This window comes from Aulostomus chinensis, chromosome 2 (genome assembly GCF_037954235.1).
Source record: "Aulostomus chinensis isolate RoL2024-O1b breed Wild chromosome 2, RoL_Achi_v1.0, whole genome shotgun sequence".
Classification (NCBI taxonomy): domain Eukaryota; kingdom Metazoa; phylum Chordata; class Actinopteri; order Syngnathiformes; family Aulostomidae; genus Aulostomus; species Aulostomus chinensis.
In genome coordinates, this window is record NC_141321.1 from 2,173,961 (window position 1) to 2,194,512 (window position 20,552).

Sequence of the window (20,552 nt, forward strand, 5' to 3'; positions counted from 1 at the left end):
AGAGAAGGCGTGCAATTCCAACAACAAACACTGAGATGCAGATCAGCACAGCACGTCTGTGTTTGGCAAAATATGGCAGGAATTTGGAATTTTTACTTTCCAAATTCCAGACACGGCGCATTGGCACCAGATGAAGATCGCAGGCCTCCCCTGCAATGACTACAATCCTAGAGGTCCCAGGTGATAGGAATCCTGTACAAACAGGGTTGAAGTTGGGATTCAGCACTTTTGGTTTGAAAGACTTCTATTTCCCAGGATGCATTGCCAACTAATAGTATTGTCATATTGTTGCTAGGAAACATTCCTTTGAGCGTTTGTCAAAATGGCAAAACCCATCAGCGAATACATTTAATAGGAGTTTTCTTCCAGTGAGGACCAGCAGGGCCAAGAAGCTCAGAAGTGCTCCTGACTGAATGGTCTTCATCAGACTGCAGTGTTCAGGACCGACTGATGCATTCAGCCACAGCTCAGCTTCCAGTCTTGAACCTGGGTTATTCCCCTGTCACAGCCCCACAGGCTGGCCGGTGCACTCTGGTAGGACAGAAGAATGGAAACTTTACTCTTTTGTGAAAGCAGAAAGTTTGAATTGGAAGAAAGTTGAAATCTGGAACTCCAAATAGTTTCCATGCAAAAGAAGACCCCCCTGTTCAGGCCTTTGTCAATGGGGCTCAGCCTTTTGGTTTGACAGGAACATGCAGGTAGGATATTAAAACCAGCATGAAGGCTCTCACTGAGAACTGTAGGCCTGGTCTGTGTTTGAATAGGTCCGCCTTTGTTGACCCTTGGGTCAAGAACACAGTGTCTTGTTATTTGTTGTCATTTGCTCCATAAACTGTTCCTTCAGCTCCTAGGTTTTCTTGGCCCTCTCAGGTTGAAAGGTTGCTTTTCCTTTTTATGTTCAGTTGGCGCACCATCTTTTGTTGACTTGTTGAATCTTGTTCTGATGTTATTTTCATTGCACATTTTGATCCTTTCATTTGAAAGAGCCCTTAGTTTGTTTTGTTTGCTTCAAATATTAAAAAAGAAATGAAAAGACCAGCAAATATGAAGCTTCAGTGGAGAATCATGGTTGGACTGTGGAGCCACAAAGGTGCTGTCACACTCACCAGCCTCTTTGGGACTGGGAGGATTTGGGGCTCCAGGGCTGGAAGGACCATGCAGCCTTTTCTCTCCTGAGAGCAGGGACATTGCTGTGGACACTGGAGGAGATGGCAGGGGTCCCATGTTGTAACCCTGGACTCCTAACATCCTAACCCTACCCCATGATGACATCTGGATCTCTCAATCATCTGCAGGGGAGGTCTTGATGTGGACTTGGCTGGCGACCACATGGTGACGCCTGACAAGCAGGAACTGGCCAGAAGGCAGTTTGAGCCACTTCCTCCCCATCTCACCCAGCTGCCTGTCTCTTGCTCCAGTGGCCAAGGTGGCGTGAATGGCCAGTGTGATCGGCTCTCCAGGATACACAGTGACATGAGCCAGCTGGGCCAGTTCAACCCCAGGAGGGGAGGTCCAGAGGATCACGGAGGGTTAAGTTGACCTTCAGGTGGTGGACCGGGACCCCAGGATGGACCCTCACCCTAAACCTGATCCCCCCATGGACTGAGCTCTGTGCAGGGATGGTGGGTAGAGATGATGCTGGGACTACCTGGTCCTGGTGGGACCGACTGGTCCTTCTTAGCTGTGTATGATGGTCACGCAGGATCAAGGGTTTTGAACCAGGAGGTTAAAGACCACCACACGCTGACTGTCTAGGCTGAGCTTTCTATATTCAGTGGTTTAATGTGTCTGATGTCATTTTCAGTCCAGTTGCTTATTTGAACTGTTGATGTGTGGCTCTGTTGGCCTGCTGTCCCTATGTGGTCTGCCCCTGGAGGGTCCACAACCAGAGGTCTATTTTCTGAAGTTCTCCTTTTGTTCCCCATTAGAAGAGAGGAGACAGAATTAAGATGAACTTTATTTCAAAACAAACTGGAAGGGAAAAGTTGACTCACTTTCTTTGGTTGTTTTTTTTTTATTGAATCTCACTGAGATTTAGTTTTTTTTTTCCTTTTTTTTATTTTGAAAGTTCCTTCAGTTGTTTGTTTGTTTTATTAGTTGACTTTTTATCCTTTCATTCCAAAGTGCTTTTTGTTGTTGGTTTTAAATAATAAAAACATTTTCAGTGCTAATTGGTAATAAAATGTTGAATTTGTAGTGTAATGGTTTAATGTATGTTTTTAATATCAATGTTTTTTATACAAAATGTTTCTTTAAATAAATGTTCTTCATTTAACGACGTATTCTCCCCTTTTTATCCCTCTTAATTGTTCATTCAGTTTCTCCTCCTATTTATTCCAGTTTTATCTCTCAGTTGTGAACTTCCTCTCTGCTCTTGGTCCAGGGAGAAAGCACCAGAGACTTGTGTTTGCTCCAGGTTCAGATTTAGGAAGGTTTTTGCTGCTTTTTGCTCCCTGAATTCAGCTGAAAGCTGAGGCAACTCTCCCAGGGCTGTTTGGGCCCAGAAAGTCCAACATTACCAAGCTTGGTGTCTCTGGAAAGGTCAGACTTCACCTTTCCATTGAGTCAGAGCTCATTAACATGGGATCATGCTAGCTTTGAATATCAAGTCATACATGTGGACGAATCCAGACAGAGAATGAACTCCAGTAGGTTGATATCTGGAGGCTTCACCAACCGTGGTACGTGACACTCAGACTCTCACAATCAGACAGACAGTGAGAGATGGTGGAAGATGTGGTTCAGCTGAGATTATTGACCTCAACTGATGAAAGATTCCCACCCAAGGGTTTTCATTAGTAACAGGGACTTTGTGAGGCCAGATAGAAATTATGATCCTGACTTAAAGGGACTCAGACCTCCAGCACAAGTTCAGTGCAGTGACTCTCTGCACATGGAGCCCAGTAACAGACACACTAAAGGTCACAAGGTCACTGTAAAAACACAGCTCCTAATATGGAAGATAAAAGCAATTTATTTTGTGTTATCAAGGAGTTTGGGTCTAAAAACAAGCCTGAAAATCTTGTCTTCTTATTTCCATCATCACTCACCAAACAAATAGAGCCTTACAGTCTGACTCCTCCTAACAACTCCCCCTGCACAGCCACTTTGTTTCAGGTGCTGCCTCTTGCACCTGAAACAAGTTGTGTTAAGTTGTGTTTGCTTCTTTCCCAAAAAAGCTTCCTACTTTCCATGTGATTCAATAAAATAGCTATTTAAAGCATCTGGTGATTGGAAAAGCGAGTGAATCCTAAATGTAACACTTGAGGAACGTCAGATATTCTTCCGTGATTCTCAGGTATTTGTTGAGCTTTATTTGCCTATCAGACGCAGTCAACGCGAGACTACAACTTTTACATGCGTAGAAGAAGAAGAAGAGGATGACGAACTCTGGTTGCTATGTTCGGTCTCCAAGCGCGTCATTCGCGATACGACACGACCGTTAACAAACGTCGTCACGTGAGCAAAGTCGCAGGTGCGTCAGTTCGCTCTCAGCTGCTGACAGACATCTTTACACAAACCTCACTTTTTCAAGCGAACAGAACGACTTTGAGAGGAATTTCGTGGCTTCCAACATGGCACCGGTGAGCTTGATCATGTTTTGATGAAATTCTGTGTTTTTATGTTGATTCGTTGTTTCTGTGGTTTGTTTCTCTGTGTCACTGTCGAGGCTTCGAAATTGTTCATATTCGCCGATGCGCTTTCCTTGGAATATGAAGGCTTTTTTTGTTTGAAACTCAAGTTTTCTGATAAAACATGAAATTCTTGAATGTGAAAGTTATTGTCGAAATAAGGAGTTCAGTTTCTGCTGAATGAGTGGAACCTACCGTTAAGTGCTTCATTCAAGCTAGCAGCTCACTTGTTGGTAGACCAGTCCAAGTGAATCCGCTCAGGCTTGATATTGGTCAGAAAATCAGCTTCAGTTTGAGAAGGTTTAGGATTTGTTTGTCTGATAATATTTGATGCTGCATTGAAAACCCTTCATAATCATTAAAAGGCCTAAATTAAACCAATGAACCTCAGCAGCTGCTACCTACAGGAGCAGAAGCTCTCAGTCTGTTGTCATTTCAACTCCATCTATAAACCAAGCAGACGCAGGACAGAAACAAAACCTGGAATCTTCAAAACCTCCACTTTGAATGCCTCCAATGAAGGAACTCCAGCAACTTAAAACTTTTATTGAAACGGCTTATCATTATTATGATGATTAGGATTATGATTGTGATTTTTATTATTATTATTATTGTTCTTCATGTCATCATCAGACTTCCTCTTGTTGCTCTAAATGTCTCCATAGTCTTCATGTGTCCTGGATGTTCAGCTGTAGTCTGATGTTCACTTTGTTTCCATCTTCACAGCGTCGGAGGCTCAGGAGGGCGGCACCTGAAGGATCCCAGGTGAGATCGCCCCCTTCCTGTCCTTCCTTTGACCCTCCAGCCTGCTCCACACCTCTCGTCCTCTCCCCTCCCTCCTCCCCTCGCCGTTTCTCCCCTCAGTTCTGCTCCACACCTCTCGTCCTCTCCCCTCCCTCCTCCCCTCGCCGTTTCTCCCCTCCTTTCTGCTCCACACCTCTCGTCCTCTCCCCTCCCTCCTCCCCTCTCTGTTACACCCATCACTCCTGCTCCAATCCTACCATTCACTCTCATTTCTCCTCCTCCTCTCATTCTTCCCCCTCCTCCCCCTGCTTCCATTCTTTCACCCCCTTGTCCAATTCATCATCCTCTTTCTCCTCCATCCATTCTTCCTCGTTCTACCCCTCCACGTCCTCCCACTCCTCATCTATTTTCTCCTCCTCCCATTCTTCCACGTCCTCCCACTCTTCACCTATTTTCTCCTCCTCCCATTCTTCCTCCTCCTCTTCCTCACCCCCCTATGATTCTTCCACCTCCTCCCACTCTTCATCTTTTTTCTCCACCTCCCATTCATCATCCTCCTGCTCCTACTTCTCCTCCTCCTTCTCCTCCCAGTCTTCTTCATCCCATTCCCCCTGCTTCCTTTCTTCCTCCTCCTCCGACCTTTCCCTTTCCCGTCTCTGCCACTCAGCACCTCTCGTCCTCTCCCCTCCCCCCTCCCCTCGCTTTTTCTCCCCTCAGTTCTGCTCCACTCCTCTCGTCCTCTCCCCTCCCTCCTCCCCTCGCCGTTTCTCCCCTCCTTTCTGCTCCACACCTCTCGTCCTCTCCCCTCCCTCCTCCCCTCGCCATTTCTCCCCCCAGTTCTGCTCCACTCCTCTGGTCCTCTCCCCTCCCTCCTCCCCTCGCCGTTTCTCCCCTCCTTTCTGTTCCACACCTCTCGTCCTCTCCCCTCCCTCCTCCCCTCGCCGTTTCTCCCCTCCTTTCTGCTCCACACCTCTCGTCCTCTCCCCTCCCTCCTCCCCTTGCCGTTTCTCCCCTCCTTTCTGCTCCACACCTCTCGTCCTCTCCCCTCCCTCCTCCCCTCGCCATTTCTCCCCTCAGTTCTGCTCCACTCCTCTGGTCCTCTCCCCTCCCTCCTCCCCTCGCCGTTTCTCCCCTCCTTTCTGCTCCACACCTCTCGTCCTCTCCCCTCCCTCCTCCCCTCGCCATTTCTCCCCTCAGTTCTGCTCCACTCCTCTGGTCCTCTCCCCTCCCTCCTCCCCTCACTGTTACTCCCATCACTCCTGCTCCACTCCTCCCGTTCACTCCTATTTGTCCTTCTCCTCTAATTTTTCTTCCTCCTCCCCCTGCTTCCATTCTTCCACCCCCTTGTCCAATTTATCATCCTCTGTCTTCTCCATCCATTCTTCCTCGTTCTACCCCTCCAACTCATCTTTTGTTTTCTCCTCCTCTCATTCTTCCACGTCCTCCCACTTCTCACCTATTGTCTCCTCCTCCCATTCTTCCTCCTCCTCTTTCTCACAACTGTTTAATTCTTCCACCTCCTCATCGTCCTCTTTCTCCTCCATCCATTCTTCCTCGTTCTACCCCTCCACGTCCTCCCACTCCTCATCTATTTTCTCCTCCTCCCATTCTTCCACGTCCTCCCACTCTTCACCTATTTTCTCCTCCTCCCATTCTTACTCCTCCTCTTCCTCACCCCCCTATGATTCTTCCACCTCCTCCCATTCATTGTCCTCTTTCTCCTCCACCCATTCTTCCTCCTTCTACCCCTCCACCTCCTCCCACTCTTCATCTTTTTTCTCCTCCCCCCATTCATCATCCTCTTGCTCCTACTTATCTTTCTCCTTCTCCTCCCAGTCTTCTTCATCCCTTCATCCCCCTGCTTCCTTTCCTCCTCCTCCTCCAACCTTTCCCTTTCCCGTCTCTGCTGCTCCACTCATCTACTTCTCTCCCCTCCCTCCTTCCCCCTCATTTCTTATCTCCGTCCTGTTCAACACCTGTTCAACACTCTTTCTCCTCCCCTTCCTCCCACTCTTCATCCTACTATTTCTTCTCCCCTCATGCATCCTCCTCTTCTTCCTCCCCCTCCTCTCATTCATCATCCTCTTTTTCCTCCACTCATTCTTCCTCCCACTCCTTGTCTATTTTCCACTCCTCCCACTCATCCACTTCATCTCCGTCCTACCATTCTTCCATCCCCACCTCCCATTCATTATCCTTTCTCCATCACCTGTTCTCCCTCGTCCTACCCCTCCACCTCCTCCTACTCTTCATCTATTTTTTTCCTCCTCCCATTCTTCCACCACCTACCCACTTATCCTCCTTGTTCTCCTCCCAATCTTCCTCCTCATCCCATTCCCCCTGCTTCCTTTCTTCCACCTCCTCCCATCTTTCCCTTTCCCGACTCTTCTGCTCCTCTCATCTCCTCCTCTTCCCTCTCTCTCTTCTTCCCACCCTCCTGCTCAATACCTGTCCACTGCTCTGCTTCCACTTCCCCCTCCTCCCACTTTTCATTCTATTTCTCCTCCTCCCCATTCTTCTGTCTCCTCATCCTCTCCCTCCTGCCCTTCTTCCACCCCCTCCTCCAGTTTATCATCCTTCTTTCTCCTCCACCCATTCTTCCTCATTATGTCCCTCCAACTCCTTACACTCTTCATCTATTTTATCCTCCTCCCATTCTTCCACCTCCTCCAATTGTCCTCCACTTTTTTCTCCTCCTAATCTTCCTCCCCATCCCACTTCCCCTGCTTCCTATTTCCTCCTCCTCCTCTGACCTCCTTCTCTACCTCTTCTGCTCCACTAATATTCTCCTCTGTCCTCCCCACTGCTCAACTCATCCTCTTTCCTCCCCTTCCTCCTCCTTCTCCCTTTCCTCTGACTCTTCCTCCTCCTGCTCAACTCAGCCCCCCTTTTCCCCTCCCTCTTCATCACTTTCAGCTCCTCTCCTTCTCTCATCTCCTCACTACGCCCCATCTTCCTTTTCCCCTTCTTCCTCCTGCAGCTCCTAATCCTCCCATTCTTCCTCCTGTTCATCATCTCCTTTCTCCTCCTCCTCCCATTCTTCCTTCTCATCCACCTCTTCCCACTCCCCCTCTTCCAGCTTCTCCTTCTCTCTCCTCCTGCAGCTTCTCCCTTTCCTCTCTCTATTTCTGTTCTCTAGGTTTCGTTTCCTGCAGTCCAACAGCATTTCAATCAAACATGTTGCTCTCCCCAAACTCCAACCTCCAACTCTGATTCTAAGATGATCCTCACTGACCAACATTTCTTCCACCTCCATCATAATAGAACACACTACCACTCAGATGCTGTTGCGACTGCAGGTTTTGCTTTCCCTTCCATGTGGTGTCAAAAAGCAAAAACAGACACTGGTCATGGTGCTCCTGGTTTACTGGGATGGGGTTCGATTCCCTACAGTGTCCTGCTGGCTGTTTGGCATTGACATGAAAGAGCACAGTTCTCCTTCATGATTGTAACAACTGTTACTGCAAGGGCGTAGATTCAGGGGGGGTTACAGGGTACAAGTCCCCCACAATATTTACAAAAGGTGAATTTGCCCCCCCCTCCCCCAAAATACCATGAATGATAACTACTTCACCAAAATAGGCTTTTATAATAGCACAAAGGCTCTGAACAGTCATATTATGCGTTAGATATAGCTTAAGTGGTTTTCAGAAAATTCATACACCCCTCTTTTGGAACAAACCATTTTTGTCGCTTGGCCCGCCTTTTCCAATCTCCCCCTGCACTTCGCTTTCGCTAGCAGTCACGTCTGGCTACTATGGAGTAGGAGCCAGAGCTCCCCATCTGATGATGTAAGTTCTGAATTCCCTCAGAAATCCTTCAAAAAGTCCATAAATCCAACTCTCCTTTGTATAAAATTGCACCAGGAATCATTTGCAACCATCCATGGAAGGATTAGACCTTCCATTTTTTTGTTATAACCCAATTTTAATAATGGCAATTCTGTAAACACTCACTGACTCACTGAAACAGATGGACCGAACGTTAGCCTGCTACAGTAAAGTCACTGGTACTTATTTGAGTGTTTACAAAATCCGATGTAATAAATCGGAAGGATTTTTGCTTCAAAGTGATCAGACTTGGGTCCCCTCTGTGTTGGAGTAACATAGCTAAGTTAGCTAGCTAGACTAACATTAACTAGCTTAGCCCGGTTTTGGGTAGCCCTGTCAGTGCATTGCCTGGGCTACCTTGTCACAAGCCGTTGGTGGTAACTGCCTGAGTTTACCACCGACGGCTATCTTCTAACGTCTAGCTACTGTTCCTACTGGCAATTTGTCTTTTTTTCAATTGACCTCCAAATGGTAACAGTGAGTGTGCACGTACGATACGGTAGATTTGTGTGCGCATACCGGGAGTGGCAGGATTGAATCCTGGCGGCGCGCCTGATAAAAGGGAAAACGGGTGTCTAAGAATCCACCAGAATGCAGGAAATTAAATGTATGAAACTCAAAATTTTCCCCGCCTCATTTTGAGTTCCCCCTCATACTCAAGTGAAAGCTACGCGCCTGTGTTACTGACTAATGTTTCTACTCTTAGCAAAATCTACACATTTGATCAGGTTCCAACTTGATCAGTGAGAACTAACAATTTCTACATCTTAACCAGTCGTTCCAGTGATGAAACTCTCAAGGTGCCACATCCACAAGCAGCCATCCTGGTGAATCCCATTCTCTGATGCTACGTGTGATGGTGAGAAAGACCTGATGAAATATTCAGCAGACTTTATCAGGAGGGTTGGACTCCATCGTCTCAAAGTTCAAGGAAATGATGGAATAATTGGGGCTCACAACAAGCACCAGGTAATAAATGTTGTTGTCATGTAGGACAACATCAGCAGCTGTGACAGCAAAGATGGGAAGCTGATGGGATGTGACATCAGCTGGGCTCATATTATGATGAGCAGCTGGAAATTCCTCATCTAATCAGTTGTCTTCCCTGTTCAAATCCAATCCATTTGATTGAAGCAGCACGACTGAAACAAACACAAGGGTTCCAAAGTGCAGTACAGCCAGATAAAAATACATGAAGTAACACAACGGAAGCACAATAAAACAATGAAGTCAGTAGGATGAAACAGAATGAAATAAGATCAAACAAAAAGTCAAATCGATGAGATAAAAATAAAGAGAGAGAAAACACTGTACAATCAAATAAAAGCAAATAGAATCCATAAACTAAAAGGTAGTCAACCTCCTCCTGAGTGTTAAAAGCCAAGGAGAAGAGGTGGGTCTTTAGATGGGATTGAAGAACAGACAGAGAACAGGCCTGTCTGATATGCTGAGTCAGCTTATTCCAGAGTTTGGGGCTGCAACAGCAAAGGCACGATCCCCTCTGAGCTTCCGTTCTCTCCAAATGCTGCCTAGAGAGAACCGGTTTTATTTTAGCTGCCTCCAGTGGTAGAAACTGGATTTAATGACAGAAGCGATCTGGCTGCCAAGTTGAGGTCAGGGTCCATCTTTACCCCCAGGTTTGTGATGGACGCTTTCATGTCCTGGTGTCTCTGATGTGAGTGAATGGACATTTGCCCTGAAAGCCTGAGCTGAGTCCTTTAACTGGACACTCCAATGGATTCTAGACATCATTTACATGTGAATGGTGCCACAGACATGAGATTATTAAACTGGGACTGACATACATGGGTGGATATTGTGGATACACACACACACACACACACACAACCACATCTATACACACTAAGGTACTCATAAAATGAGCCTATTTTTTGCAGGCAGTCTTGGCAAAGGCAGCACGTCTGCAGCGAGGGGTCAGGATCTCACACTTGGTTTGCTCCTTCTTCTTCTTTCCAAGAAGACGTATTGGTTTGTAGCCAACAGCATGGAGTTTCTGGAGCTGCAATGACACAGTTTTGTATATTCAGTTGAAAAGAAATGTACTAATGACAACAAAACGAACTAAACACTGATTGTTGGCAAAAATGTGACGTTCCTGTGGACAGCATCCATGCTAGCAGCCTGTAGGAGGATGGAACTTCATGGTGAGTTTCCCTTTTGTAGAAAAATGAACGGATGTGCAAACAGGAACAGTTGATGAAGAGGAAGCAGAGAAGAAAACCTTCAGGCAAACAGCAACAGTCAGGCTACAACATGAATCCCATTTGTGACGCTGGTTTTTCTTTTAGAGAAGCAAAAACTGGAGCGTCAACAATGACGATTTCTAAATGATCAAAACAGAGAGAAACCTTTGTGATTCAGTGACTGCATGGGTGAATGCTGCCACCGCATTGATGCTTGGCAGTGAATACGTTTTCAGCTCTGCAGTGTGAATGCAGTCCATTTGTTCTCTGAACTCTCCACTGCTGTGTTAGGCTGGTATTTTGTTCTGAACACAGAAACACTTGAGGCTCACAGGATTTTCCATGTGGACCACAGAACTGATGTCCAACATTATCTGAGCAGTTTAATGTCATTTTAAACCACCACCCATGAGGGTGGCTTCATCCTTGATTCATCCTCTTGCAGCCAAAGGTTTAAAACCTCAATGCAACTCCATGAACCAGGATCTCCTCATCTTCTGAACGACTACAAAGGTCCCGTTTTTTTCTCCATCAGTACAGGAGGTTCCAGGGTGCCTGGTGAGACGTTCTGCCTCATCTTCTTGCACATCGCTGCGCTCGGCGGGAATCACTATTAGCTTACAGAGTTGACTTGAACTACCTGGACAAAGGTGAGAAGCTATTTTTCCCTCTCAAGTTAGAAGATCGGCTGCACGGTGGTGCAGTGGTCAGCACTGTGGCCTCACAGCAAGAAGGTTCTGAGTTCGAGTCCCCGATTGGGCACAGGATCTTTCTGTGTGAGTCTCCATGTTCTCCCTGTTCCTGTGTGGGTTCTCTCTGGTACTCCAGCTTCCTCCCACAGTCCAAAGACATCAAGAGGGGACGAGGCTGATTGATTCTCTAAATTGACCGTAGGTGTGAATGGTTGTCTGTCTCTATGTGTTGGCCCTGCCATGGACTGGTGACCTGTCCAGGGTGAACCCTCCCTCTCACCCGTTGCCGCTGGGATAGGCTCCACCCCCCGCGACCCTTAACAAGAATGAGCGGAAGACAATGGATGGAAGTGAGAAGGTTGTTTTTGTAGCCGTGCGTTTAATAATGAAACCGTTGTTAATCATTGCTTTAAGGTGTAAACCATGTGAATTATGTCAAGGTGAGGCATCAGATCACCAAACACCCAGCAGAAACACATCTTAGCTGGAGAGGAGTTAGCGCCTTAGAGACGAATCTGCTTCTGACAGCAGGAGAAACACTTTCAAAATAAGAGAAGAAGAAAGAAACCATACGAACGGCATTGGCAAATAACGTAGTGGTGCCTCCCTTCAAAAACAAACACCAGAAAAAGATGGTGTTAACCTTGCTGTATCTAGGAAAAAGAAATGAGGACATTCTTGCTATATAGTACAGAGAAAAAGCAGGAAGCAGATATTAAAAACAAGCATTAAAGAGTTTTCTAATCACAAAATGCCTGAATCCTGTGGCAAAAAGAATAAAAGCATTCAATGGTGAATGTGGGACAATGTGATGCAGCATAGAGTCAGGATTCTTCAACGCACAGGCAGCAGAGGGAAGAGTCAAGGTTGCAGGTGTCAGAGCAATCCAGGTAAACAACAAAAGACATTTCAGTGATTGGCAGACGGTCTTTAATTGGATTGAAACAAACATGAACAATCTACCCCTCCTTAGGGCAGAATTATTTATTGATTTATTTATTTTTTTAAACCTGTCCTGTTCAGCAGCTGGGGCAAGCAGCATCAATGTTCCTGGTGCCTTGTTGTACTGAAGCAGTTTTATTCTGCATAGGAGGAATCTGATAAACTCCTCCTATTGCCATTTGTGTTTAACTTTATTAGGAATGGTACTGGTTCATTGATGAAGCGACCGGACTGAGGCTCAGGAGTGGATAGGAAGAGAGAACAAGGACAGGATAGGGAAGACAAGGGGGAGGGGGGAGACAAAGCAGCATGCTCACAGCATGAGCAGAGCCCAGGGGCACAGGGCCCCTCTGGCCTGAGATCCGACCAGAGCCCCCCAAGAGGTCCGCCAGCGGCGAGTCTTACACCCACCCACACCCCACACCCAGGCGGGGCAGCCACAGCCCACCACAACGACCCGGCCCACCGCCCCCGAACAGAGCTACCCCCCCCCCCCAACCCACAATCCCCATCCCCTCTACTCATCCCCTGCTCTCCCCCTCCCCCCAGAGCAGGCGGGCTTCAGGCTATAGGGCACCACCAGCCACCCAGCTGGGACCCTCCACTCCCCTGAGAGGCCCAGCCCACCCGCCGGGGTGAGTCGAAGGCACGTACGCCCAGGACCACCATTCCCGGACAAAACAATCATACTCTCATCTTCCTCCATACAGGGGCTGAGTAGTCCATAGATACTGATACGGTCCAGGGCACCTCAGACTTAGTGAAACCGCCAGCGAGCGATCCACTGCACAACAGCAGGGCCCGTGACCAACCCCAGCCCAACCACCACGCCGGGAAGAGGACCAACCCCCCCCCCCCTCCAAAAGAGCCCCAGCCAGGCCCCCAGGCCTGCAATGGTGCAGTTAGCAAAGGAGGCAGCACTGGACCCACTCCCTGCCCCAGCTGCACCCCCCATCCCAACATGTGTGCAGGGTGCGTGTCGTGCATGGGAATGTAGATGTGATGATGTGGATGACTAGAATGTAGTTCAAATTGGCGGAGGCACCCAGGGCATGGGAGCCCCGCCGGTTGCAGACGGCAGAGTCTCCCAGTACATCCTCATGCACTCCCCCAAAGCCTAAATGTCTACGATGTGATTAAAATGAGGGGGTCCAGCCCCTCAAGGCCTAGTGACACATAAGATGTGATGTGATGGGACAGAGAGGCAATGAGAGGGGCTGAGGAATGGGCCAGACATGCAGGGGGCCAACTTCCAGACTGGCCCCGCTGACCACCCCGTCACCACTGCAACCAGCTGAAAGGGAGTCTAGCCTCTCTGATCCAGGTGTCAGATTGGAGCACCAAGGGGCACTGTCCGGAGATCCGGGCTGAGGGCCCACCACCGCGCTGTGCGAGGGCAGGGAGGGCTCAGGCCCCCAGTGTCGCCGTGCCGCCCTCAATTAAAATTCTAATTAAAAAAAAAAGATAAATCATTGGTGCACAGCTGATGTAGTTAAAACCACAGCAGCGTCATCAACAGCCGAGCCAATCAAATTGATTGATGGCGACCCATCCAGGGTGAACCCCGCCTCTTGCTGAGGGTAGCGGGGATAGACTCCAGCTCCCCCTCCACCTCGTTGTGGTGCCTGGCTTTTGAGAAGAGCACAGGTGCTACGACTTCATAGGCTGAATCTGCTTTTTAAAGAGGCTGGAAGACAAAGGGAGGGACTCCCCACATCAACCTACAAGACACATCGTCTGAAGGCCAGACTTCAGAAGACGCATCCTTTCTTGAGATCTCAGAAGCTTCAACAACACACCGTACTTTGTATCTGTTCACTCAACAAAGAACTTGTTCTCAGAACGAATAAACTTCTGGAAATGATTTCCAGCTCAATAAAATGATCTCATTTCACAAGAAACAACTCTGTGGAGTGACCTGAATGTAAATCTGTTGAATTAACATGATGAATGAGTGTCGCTGCTCCTCAGTTCCCAGGATGACGTCCAGCTCCATTTTGAAGGCTCCATGTAGCATATTAGCAGAATGTCCTTCCAACTTGGGACAAACATGTTGGATCAACACCCTGTATTTGTGTTCCTGTTCCACCGTTTCTAGGATCAAGTCCAGATGGAATTTTCTTACAACTTTGGACTCCCAACTGAAAACACTGGAAATGTTTGTCTTGTTCATCAACACCACTTGCATGAGTTGGGTTCAGAACAACTTTGATTTCTCCCCAAAACATGAAACATACAGAACAGAACTGTCATGGAGGGACAGCCTTTGTTTACTTCAACAACTTTCTACTCAACCCTTCTTCACTGAGGTCTTAATATGACAGAACTTCTTTACATTTCCAGCTTCAGTGCATTTAGAATTCTTGAGATGTTTTCAAACCACTTTTTCTGCTCAGTCCGATCCACACAACTACTAACAAAACCATCAGAACAATGAGTGCATGGTTAAACACATCTCGGAGGAAAACAATGAAATGTCCACTTAAAGTTCAGTCACATATCAATTCACTAAAAGGAGCACATGTCTCCTATGTAATTATGGTATCGGATACGTACATTGGCACCGGTACCTGCACAGTTTAGAAGAAGCAACTGCTGCCTTACAGCACTCAACAATTTTCTCAGCTCAACTGTCAAGAGTGGCAGTTTTAAGTCCAACATCTGGATTCAATAAAGTTCCAATTTCTTTGAATGCTGCATTCGCCTCGTCCAGCTGAGGCTGACAATCACATGGGAATCAGGGAACAAGAAAAACAACAGGCCATCCAGAAGACCTTGAAGGGCTGGACTCAGCAGAAGACCAACGAAGAAGAATGTCTTGCTGTGCAAGAATGTCGCACCCCCGCGGAGATGAAAAAACAGTGGTGGGACCTGAGATTGGCTGAAGTTCCCTTCATCACCAGTGTTGTTGATCATCATGTTCATACATCTGGACCTCTTCTAGTGAGGGGAAGAACAAGTCCCCATGGACTGGGGGTTCCATGGAGTAAAAATATGAACAAGATCATTAACCTGGAAATGTATTTAAGACAATAAAAACCAAAGTCATTTAGATAATTCCCCTAGAAATGTAAATAAAACACAATCAAGACCCAAATCACTTCTGATACAGAACCATGAAACAGGACTGGAGGCCATCATTTTACAGGATCCATCTTTAATGATCAAAAATAAATATAAACAAAATGTAAAATACAAAAATAGACAGAGACAAAGACAGAGGTCAATGCTTGATGATCTCTTTGATACCGTACCAGGCGATCATGAACCGTGTCATGATACCAAACTGCCAACTTACAATGTGAATGAAGATTATTTTACTCTGTCTCCTTGTCCAGGTTCCAGTAGGCAGGTCTCCCACAGTGCAGGTTAACATCAACATCTCTGAAGATGTACTTGCAGCTAAATCTGGGCCGCCGGTGTTCCTCAACAGGTCTGGGTGGTTCCCTAGACCCAGATGATGAGAGGGACGTCTGGCTCTCATGACCTGTCTCTGGTGAGGCGTCTGCTGTCCTCCTTTCTGTACTCTGTCTTTGGTTATCAGGGTCTGGACAGTCGTTTCCCTCGACTGGGACCTCTGGATATTCGGTTGAATCCTGAAGCACAAGACAAAAGTATAAAAGGTTCATCAGAGATCAGAAATGTCTGAGTTCTATTCAGCTTTTTTCAATGTTCCAAGCTTCACGTGTCAAAATGTGTGTATTTAAAAATACAGAGATTTGTAAAAACACTCAGCATGATTCAACTTTCAAGCTTTAGAAAATAAAAATGCACGTCTCTAAAAAAATGCATGTGTTCCAATGATCTGAATCACTTACTGATTTGCCAGAGTTCTCGGAGTACCTCCAGGCTCAGGCCCCAATAAGAGGGTCTTCGCCCCAGAGTACCTCCAGGCTCAGGCCCCAATAATAGGGTCTTCACCCCGGAGTACCTCCAGGCTCAGGCCCCAATAAGAGGGTCTTCGCCCCAGAGTACCTCCAGGCTCAGGCCCCAATTAGAGGGTCTTCGCCCCAGAGTACCTCCAGGCTCAGGCCCCAATAATAGGGTCTTCACCCCGGAGTACCTCCAGGCTCAGGCCCCAATAATAGGGTCTTCGCCCCAGAGTACCTCCAGGCTCAGGCCCCAATAAGAGGGTTTTCGCCCCGGAGGACCTCCAGGCTCAGGCCCCAATAATAGGGTCTTCACCCCAGAGTACCTCCAGGCTCAGGCCCTAGTAAAAAAAAACAAAGCAAAAACAGTTTGTCACTTTTCCCCTTGTATTTAATGGTTGGACCCCCCTCCCCCCCATGTGTTTTATTTTTAGTGTGGGATACTGTTTTGTGTGTCAATTTTGTGTTCTTAGTGTTTGAGTGTGTCCAGCAAATCTAAGTAACTTTGAGCTTTGGCCCTAATAACCATGAAACAGGACTGGAGGCCATTTTTTTAATTATCAAAAGATAAATACAAACAATATATACATAGAGAGAGAGAGGTCAGTGCTCGGTAAACCTTGTGGTAGACCGTGACACGGTGCCTTGGTTCCCAGCTGATGAGGGGCTGCTGGGCACCCTCAGCTGCCCCTGGTGCAGGCTGCTGGTTTCAGATGTCACCCTCACTCCTCTTGAGCCTGGACAGACAAAGTGGTGTTGACGGTCAATTGATGAATTCGTGGAGTGCACAATCGAGAGCTCAAGCTTTTTCAGTGTCTAACATCAGTAATGCGTCATCTGCTGCCCCCCTTTCCTCCATCAATATATTTAGAATTATGCTTACATCATGGAAGCCATGCCTACCTTGTTCAAAGCCATTTTGATCTACTTCATTTTTTTTCATCTCTAAAATGAATCAGTCCGGGGGCTCATCAGATAACTGAGGTTTGGGAGCAGTTTGTAGGTCGGTGGAAGAACTTGGACACAGAGGTGAAGTGAGATTCCCATCTCTCTCTGACCAGAGAAGTGACAGTCAAACCAGTTGTGGCAATAAAGTCCAAAGTGTGGACACGGCAATGAGTTGGGCCATCGACGAAATGAACCAAGTTAAATGAATCCACAACACTTAAGAAGTCATCAGCATTTGAGTTACATTGGTTAGACGCACAAGAAACTGTGCTGACAACCATCAGTCCCACCACCCTGCCCTTTGAGAACCACGCCCAGGCGCAACAGATGCCCCTCCTCCATCCTACACTGTCCCTCTCCAGTTCCACCACACAGCTCAGCGACCCCATGGCCAGTCCTCCCACTTGTGGCACCATACGTAGCAGCCTTTGCCATGTTCCTCTTTAGGGTCTCCCTCTCCAACCTCTCCTCCTCCTGCTGCTTCTCTTTCAGCAGCTTCTGCCTGAGACGCTCTTTTTTCTCCTCTTCCTCTTCCCCCTCTTTTCTCAACACAAGGAGCACATTTTTACACAAAACTCAATTGCCTGAAAAAGGTGTTCAGAGAGCAGAAATGTTCTGGCTAATCCTCCTTGTGTTTGTGTTGTGTAACCTTCATTTTCACCAACTGTCTACTGGTCTTTACCCACCTCTTTTTCCTGGAGTTGAGGAGCCTTCTGGTCCCTAACTGGCTCCTTGGTGGTGATGTGCCCTCGATTACGATCACCTGCCCCCTCCAACAGGCACTGAATTCTGGGTCAACACACAGAGAAATTACTCTTCACTTCATGTGGTTCAAAGAATTCACCAAACCAGACCATTCAGTAACACACAGTAGTGTTGAGCATCACATCCATTCCAGGTATTATTGGACCAGCCAGCGGGAAGAATTCCCACTGAGAAATCACAGTTTTCAGTTCTGTCGTATCCAGCAGTGTCCTGTTCCAGACACTGGTCGTACTGAGAACCCTCCTCTAACAGGCTGAAAATAAGCACCATGCCGTACCTCTGCAGTTCCCCTTCATCCTGACGGACCTCCATGGCCTCTTTTCTCAGCGTGCCTGCTTTGGTGGGCTTAAAGGTGTTGCTGTCTCTCTGAAAGAATCAACAGTTCTGTTAACTGATGCACGTGGAAAGAAATCATCCTGGAGACAGAAAAAGAACTGATCGTAGACGTCACCTTATCACTGGGAGGAGGTTCTTTATAAAATCTCTTGAATTTCTGCTCTTCACTCAGTTCTTCCTTGATCTGGGACTCCACTTTCTGAGGGATGAAAGACAATGAAGCAGATATGTAAATAAAAGCTGTAAAGTGACCTGTTTGGAGGTGATTTGATGTATAAGAAAATATGTTGGATGTAACTGCCAGTAAAGGAATGTTTTTAGACGTCTCTACCTTTTTGCGATCCACAGGATTGGATTTGCACATCTGACTTGTTTCACATTTGCCTGATGCAGCAGCTCCTTTAGTGAGGAACAGATTGGATATCAATACAGCGCCATGGAAGAAGGAATCATTGAATATCTACTGGAGGTAGAAGCACAGGGACTGATACAATGACTACCAAATGAAAGCACACGTCCATGTGTACATGTGTCAGCTGCTTCGTGACACAGAATCTCTTGACGATCATTTAGGCCTTTCAGATATCACAGTTTTGTCAGGGGATGATAATTAGCTGACATCGTACCTCCGTCTTTTTACGGTTCTGCTGCTTGATCCGCTGGAATATCTCAACTCTTTTGGAGCCTTGTAAGTGCTTTTTGGTATCTAGCAAACAACAATCATTTTAGTGATACATCCAATACACCCTCTATTAATATGCAATCTAATGCATGTACACATCTAATTGTAAATATTCAAAGGAAATAAATGGGTCTTACTGGTTTGGGATGGGTGAGAGGGACCCCCTGGGGCTCAGTGGGGTTTTTTGGCACCTTCTTGACCTGATGCCCTTTGGGAAACTGCTTTGCAAGCTGGACTACAATTTTATTAATCTCAGGTCGCCATCTGAAGGAGAAAATAAACGTGTTGCCTCATACTGTATCTTGCCTTTAAAACAACTGATTTCTTCAAAATGGTCACAGACAGTTTAGTTCACCTCAACAGGGGACCAATTAACTTCTCCTCCACATGGGCAGCATCACTCACACTGCTCCACTTCTCTTGGATGCATGTGGTGAGGTATGAGGAAAAGAAACTCAGGAACTAGAACAGAACACATGAACAAAACCATTCTCCATGAAAGAGCACGAGACAGTTCCTTCTTTCCAGTGCCTCATCCATGAAATGCACCATCACTGGTACTATCGGATGAAGGACCAAGTTTTTGTACATTAAAGTAGTACAGTCTTATTGATGGAAAAATGTATTCTTGATCAAATTGATGTTCTTACAGCATGCATGTTTTTGCAGTCCAATGCCTTGACAATGATGTCAAAGCGTCGAAGTCCAATCTCATCCAAGGCAAATGTGGCCAGGTAACAGATAACTGACAAAACAATAGAAGTACGTCAGTCGCCATTTTGTTTCTTTCTGACTGAAATGAAAAAGTGCCGTTTACTTACTGGCGAGCTGGCTGCGATGACTTTTGGGTATCTTTCCATTTTGGCCATAGAAGTCATCGATCACCAGGTCCACCAGGGTTTTGTGCTCAATACATCCAGAAATGACATCAAGCACAAACTTCTGCTGCTGGGTTCCCCTTTTCTACAACAAAAACCAACGTGATATTGCTGAGTTGATATGGTGGACGATCAGCATCTGAGCTTGCTAGCAGCTATTTAATCCCTCTGGTGTACCTTCAGGTCCTCTGAAGCATCTTTCAGGAAGTTCTCCACTTGATGTTTGCCTGGGGTGAACTTATCAAAGACCTTAATGGCCTCTTTGACAAGTGCTCCATACATAGTTGCCATTCTATTTTTACCTGCAGTGAGAGAATGATCAATGAAGAGAAAGACTTTTCATAGCAGATGAAAGACACGGACTTTCCAGCACCGATGCAAAGACAAATGTAACCAAGCTAAAAGCTGGTTCAGATCAATGCTACACAACAAAACTGCAGGATGTTCCAGCAAAATATTCCTGCAACGTGAATGTGTCAGTTGTAGAAAATCTGAAATTGTTGTATGGAGTCTCAGAAGTTCCACCATGTCACATCTCCAACTGCAGTTTTCCAACTTTGGAAGAAGCACAAAGTAAAACGAGTGATCTTTCTGATACTCCATGAGAAGTCTGATCCCCTTCAGTTGCTAGATGGCCTCTCTACCTCTGTGCCATGCCAAAGATTCTGTTCCTGTGCTGCATTTTTGTCACTGTCAATGTTTACACAAACAAACTGCCAGTGAGAACCTCTTCAACTTGACCACCTACCAACCATGGGGGTTGGTTTTGTTTGTTTGTTTGTTTTTTTAAAGTTTTGTGAGGTTTTAAACAACAGCAAATCCCAGTAAAACCATTTTAACTCTAACATTTTAAACATTTTGTACAATCGAAATCTAAATGGACCAAAAAGAGACAAAAGAAAAAGCTGTCAGCGGCAATGTGAGACAGTGGTGTTCGTCTGGCCCTCACGCAGGTTCAGTGTTTTGTTGTTTTCCCAGACCTCCATCCACACACACACAGCCTTCGCTGGCTCACAGAAAGAGTGGGTCA

General features: G+C 46.6%; 3 protein-coding genes across 6 annotated transcripts; 1 reads left to right on the forward strand and 2 right to left on the reverse strand.

Moving 5' to 3' along the window:
• Positions 1-3,464: 3,464 nt before the first annotated feature.
• Positions 3,465-15,505, forward strand: LOC147268774 (uncharacterized). The gene is made up of 3 exons (XM_086192250.1): positions 3,465-3,584; positions 4,359-5,411; positions 15,383-15,505. The coding sequence occupies exons 1-3, from the start codon at positions 3,576-3,578 to the stop codon at positions 15,503-15,505; spliced, it is 1,185 nt and encodes a 394-aa protein (XP_086048376.1). The 5' UTR covers positions 3,465-3,575.
• Positions 15,254-18,519, reverse strand: LOC147268775 (uncharacterized). Of its 4 annotated transcripts, XR_015119072.1 has the most exons (8): positions 18,294-18,519; positions 18,078-18,161; positions 17,904-17,992; positions 17,548-17,650; positions 16,817-17,405; positions 16,533-16,650; positions 15,863-16,254; positions 15,254-15,640 (listed from the first exon to the last, which is right to left on the reverse strand). XR_015119072.1 is itself a non-coding variant. In XM_086222739.1 (5 exons), exons 1-5 carry the CDS (start codon positions 18,324-18,326, stop codon positions 16,636-16,638), a joined length of 324 nt encoding a protein of 107 aa, XP_086078865.1. In that variant the 5' UTR covers positions 18,327-18,519; the 3' UTR covers positions 16,416-16,635. The 4 variants fall into 4 exon arrangements, 2 of the variants coding, with proteins under 2 accessions (XP_086078865.1, XP_086078853.1); XR_015119070.1 differs by having other exon boundaries at positions 16,533-17,405; XM_086222739.1 differs by lacking the exons at positions 15,254-15,640; positions 15,863-16,254; positions 16,817-17,405 and having other exon boundaries at positions 16,416-16,650.
• A 53-nt stretch (positions 18,520-18,572) lies between these two features.
• On the reverse strand, positions 18,573-20,154 carry LOC147268776 (cilia- and flagella-associated protein 99-like). Its single transcript, XM_086192263.1, has 6 exons — positions 19,700-20,154; positions 19,466-19,607; positions 19,295-19,389; positions 19,000-19,106; positions 18,782-18,908; positions 18,573-18,668 (listed from the first exon to the last, which is right to left on the reverse strand). Exons 1-6 carry the CDS (start codon positions 19,811-19,813, stop codon positions 18,573-18,575), a joined length of 681 nt encoding a protein of 226 aa, XP_086048389.1. The 5' UTR covers positions 19,814-20,154.
• Positions 20,155-20,552: the final 398 nt, after the last annotated feature.

Bases quoted from the DNA above. Each gene is read 5' to 3' on its own strand.
- LOC147268774 (XM_086192250.1), top strand. The intron at 5,412-15,382 runs GTCCTCTCCCCT...CTCCTTGTCCAG, and splicing joins CTTTCTGCTCCACACCTCTC to GTTCCAGTAGGCAGGTCTCC.
- LOC147268775 (XM_086222727.1), bottom strand. From the start codon at position 18,326: ATGTGCAAATCCAATCCTGTGGATCGCAAAAAG. The intron at 18,162-18,293 runs GTAGAGACGTCT...TTCATCCCTCAG, and splicing joins ATCCTGTGGATCGCAAAAAG to AAAGTGGAGTCCCAGATCAA. The intron at 17,406-17,547 runs GTGGGTAAAGAC...CCTTGTGTTGAG, and splicing joins CTCAACTCCAGGAAAAAGAG to AAAAGAGGGGGAAGAGGAAG.
- LOC147268776 (XM_086192263.1), bottom strand. From the start codon at position 19,813: ATGGCAACTATGTATGGAGCACTTGTCAAAGAGGCCATTAAGGTCTTT. The intron at 19,107-19,294 runs GTAAGAACATCA...GTTCTGTTCTAG, and splicing joins ACTGCAAAAACATGCATGCT to TTCCTGAGTTTCTTTTCCTC. The intron at 18,669-18,781 runs GTAAGACCCATT...GTTGTTTGCTAG, and splicing joins CTCTCACCCATCCCAAACCA to ATACCAAAAAGCACTTACAA.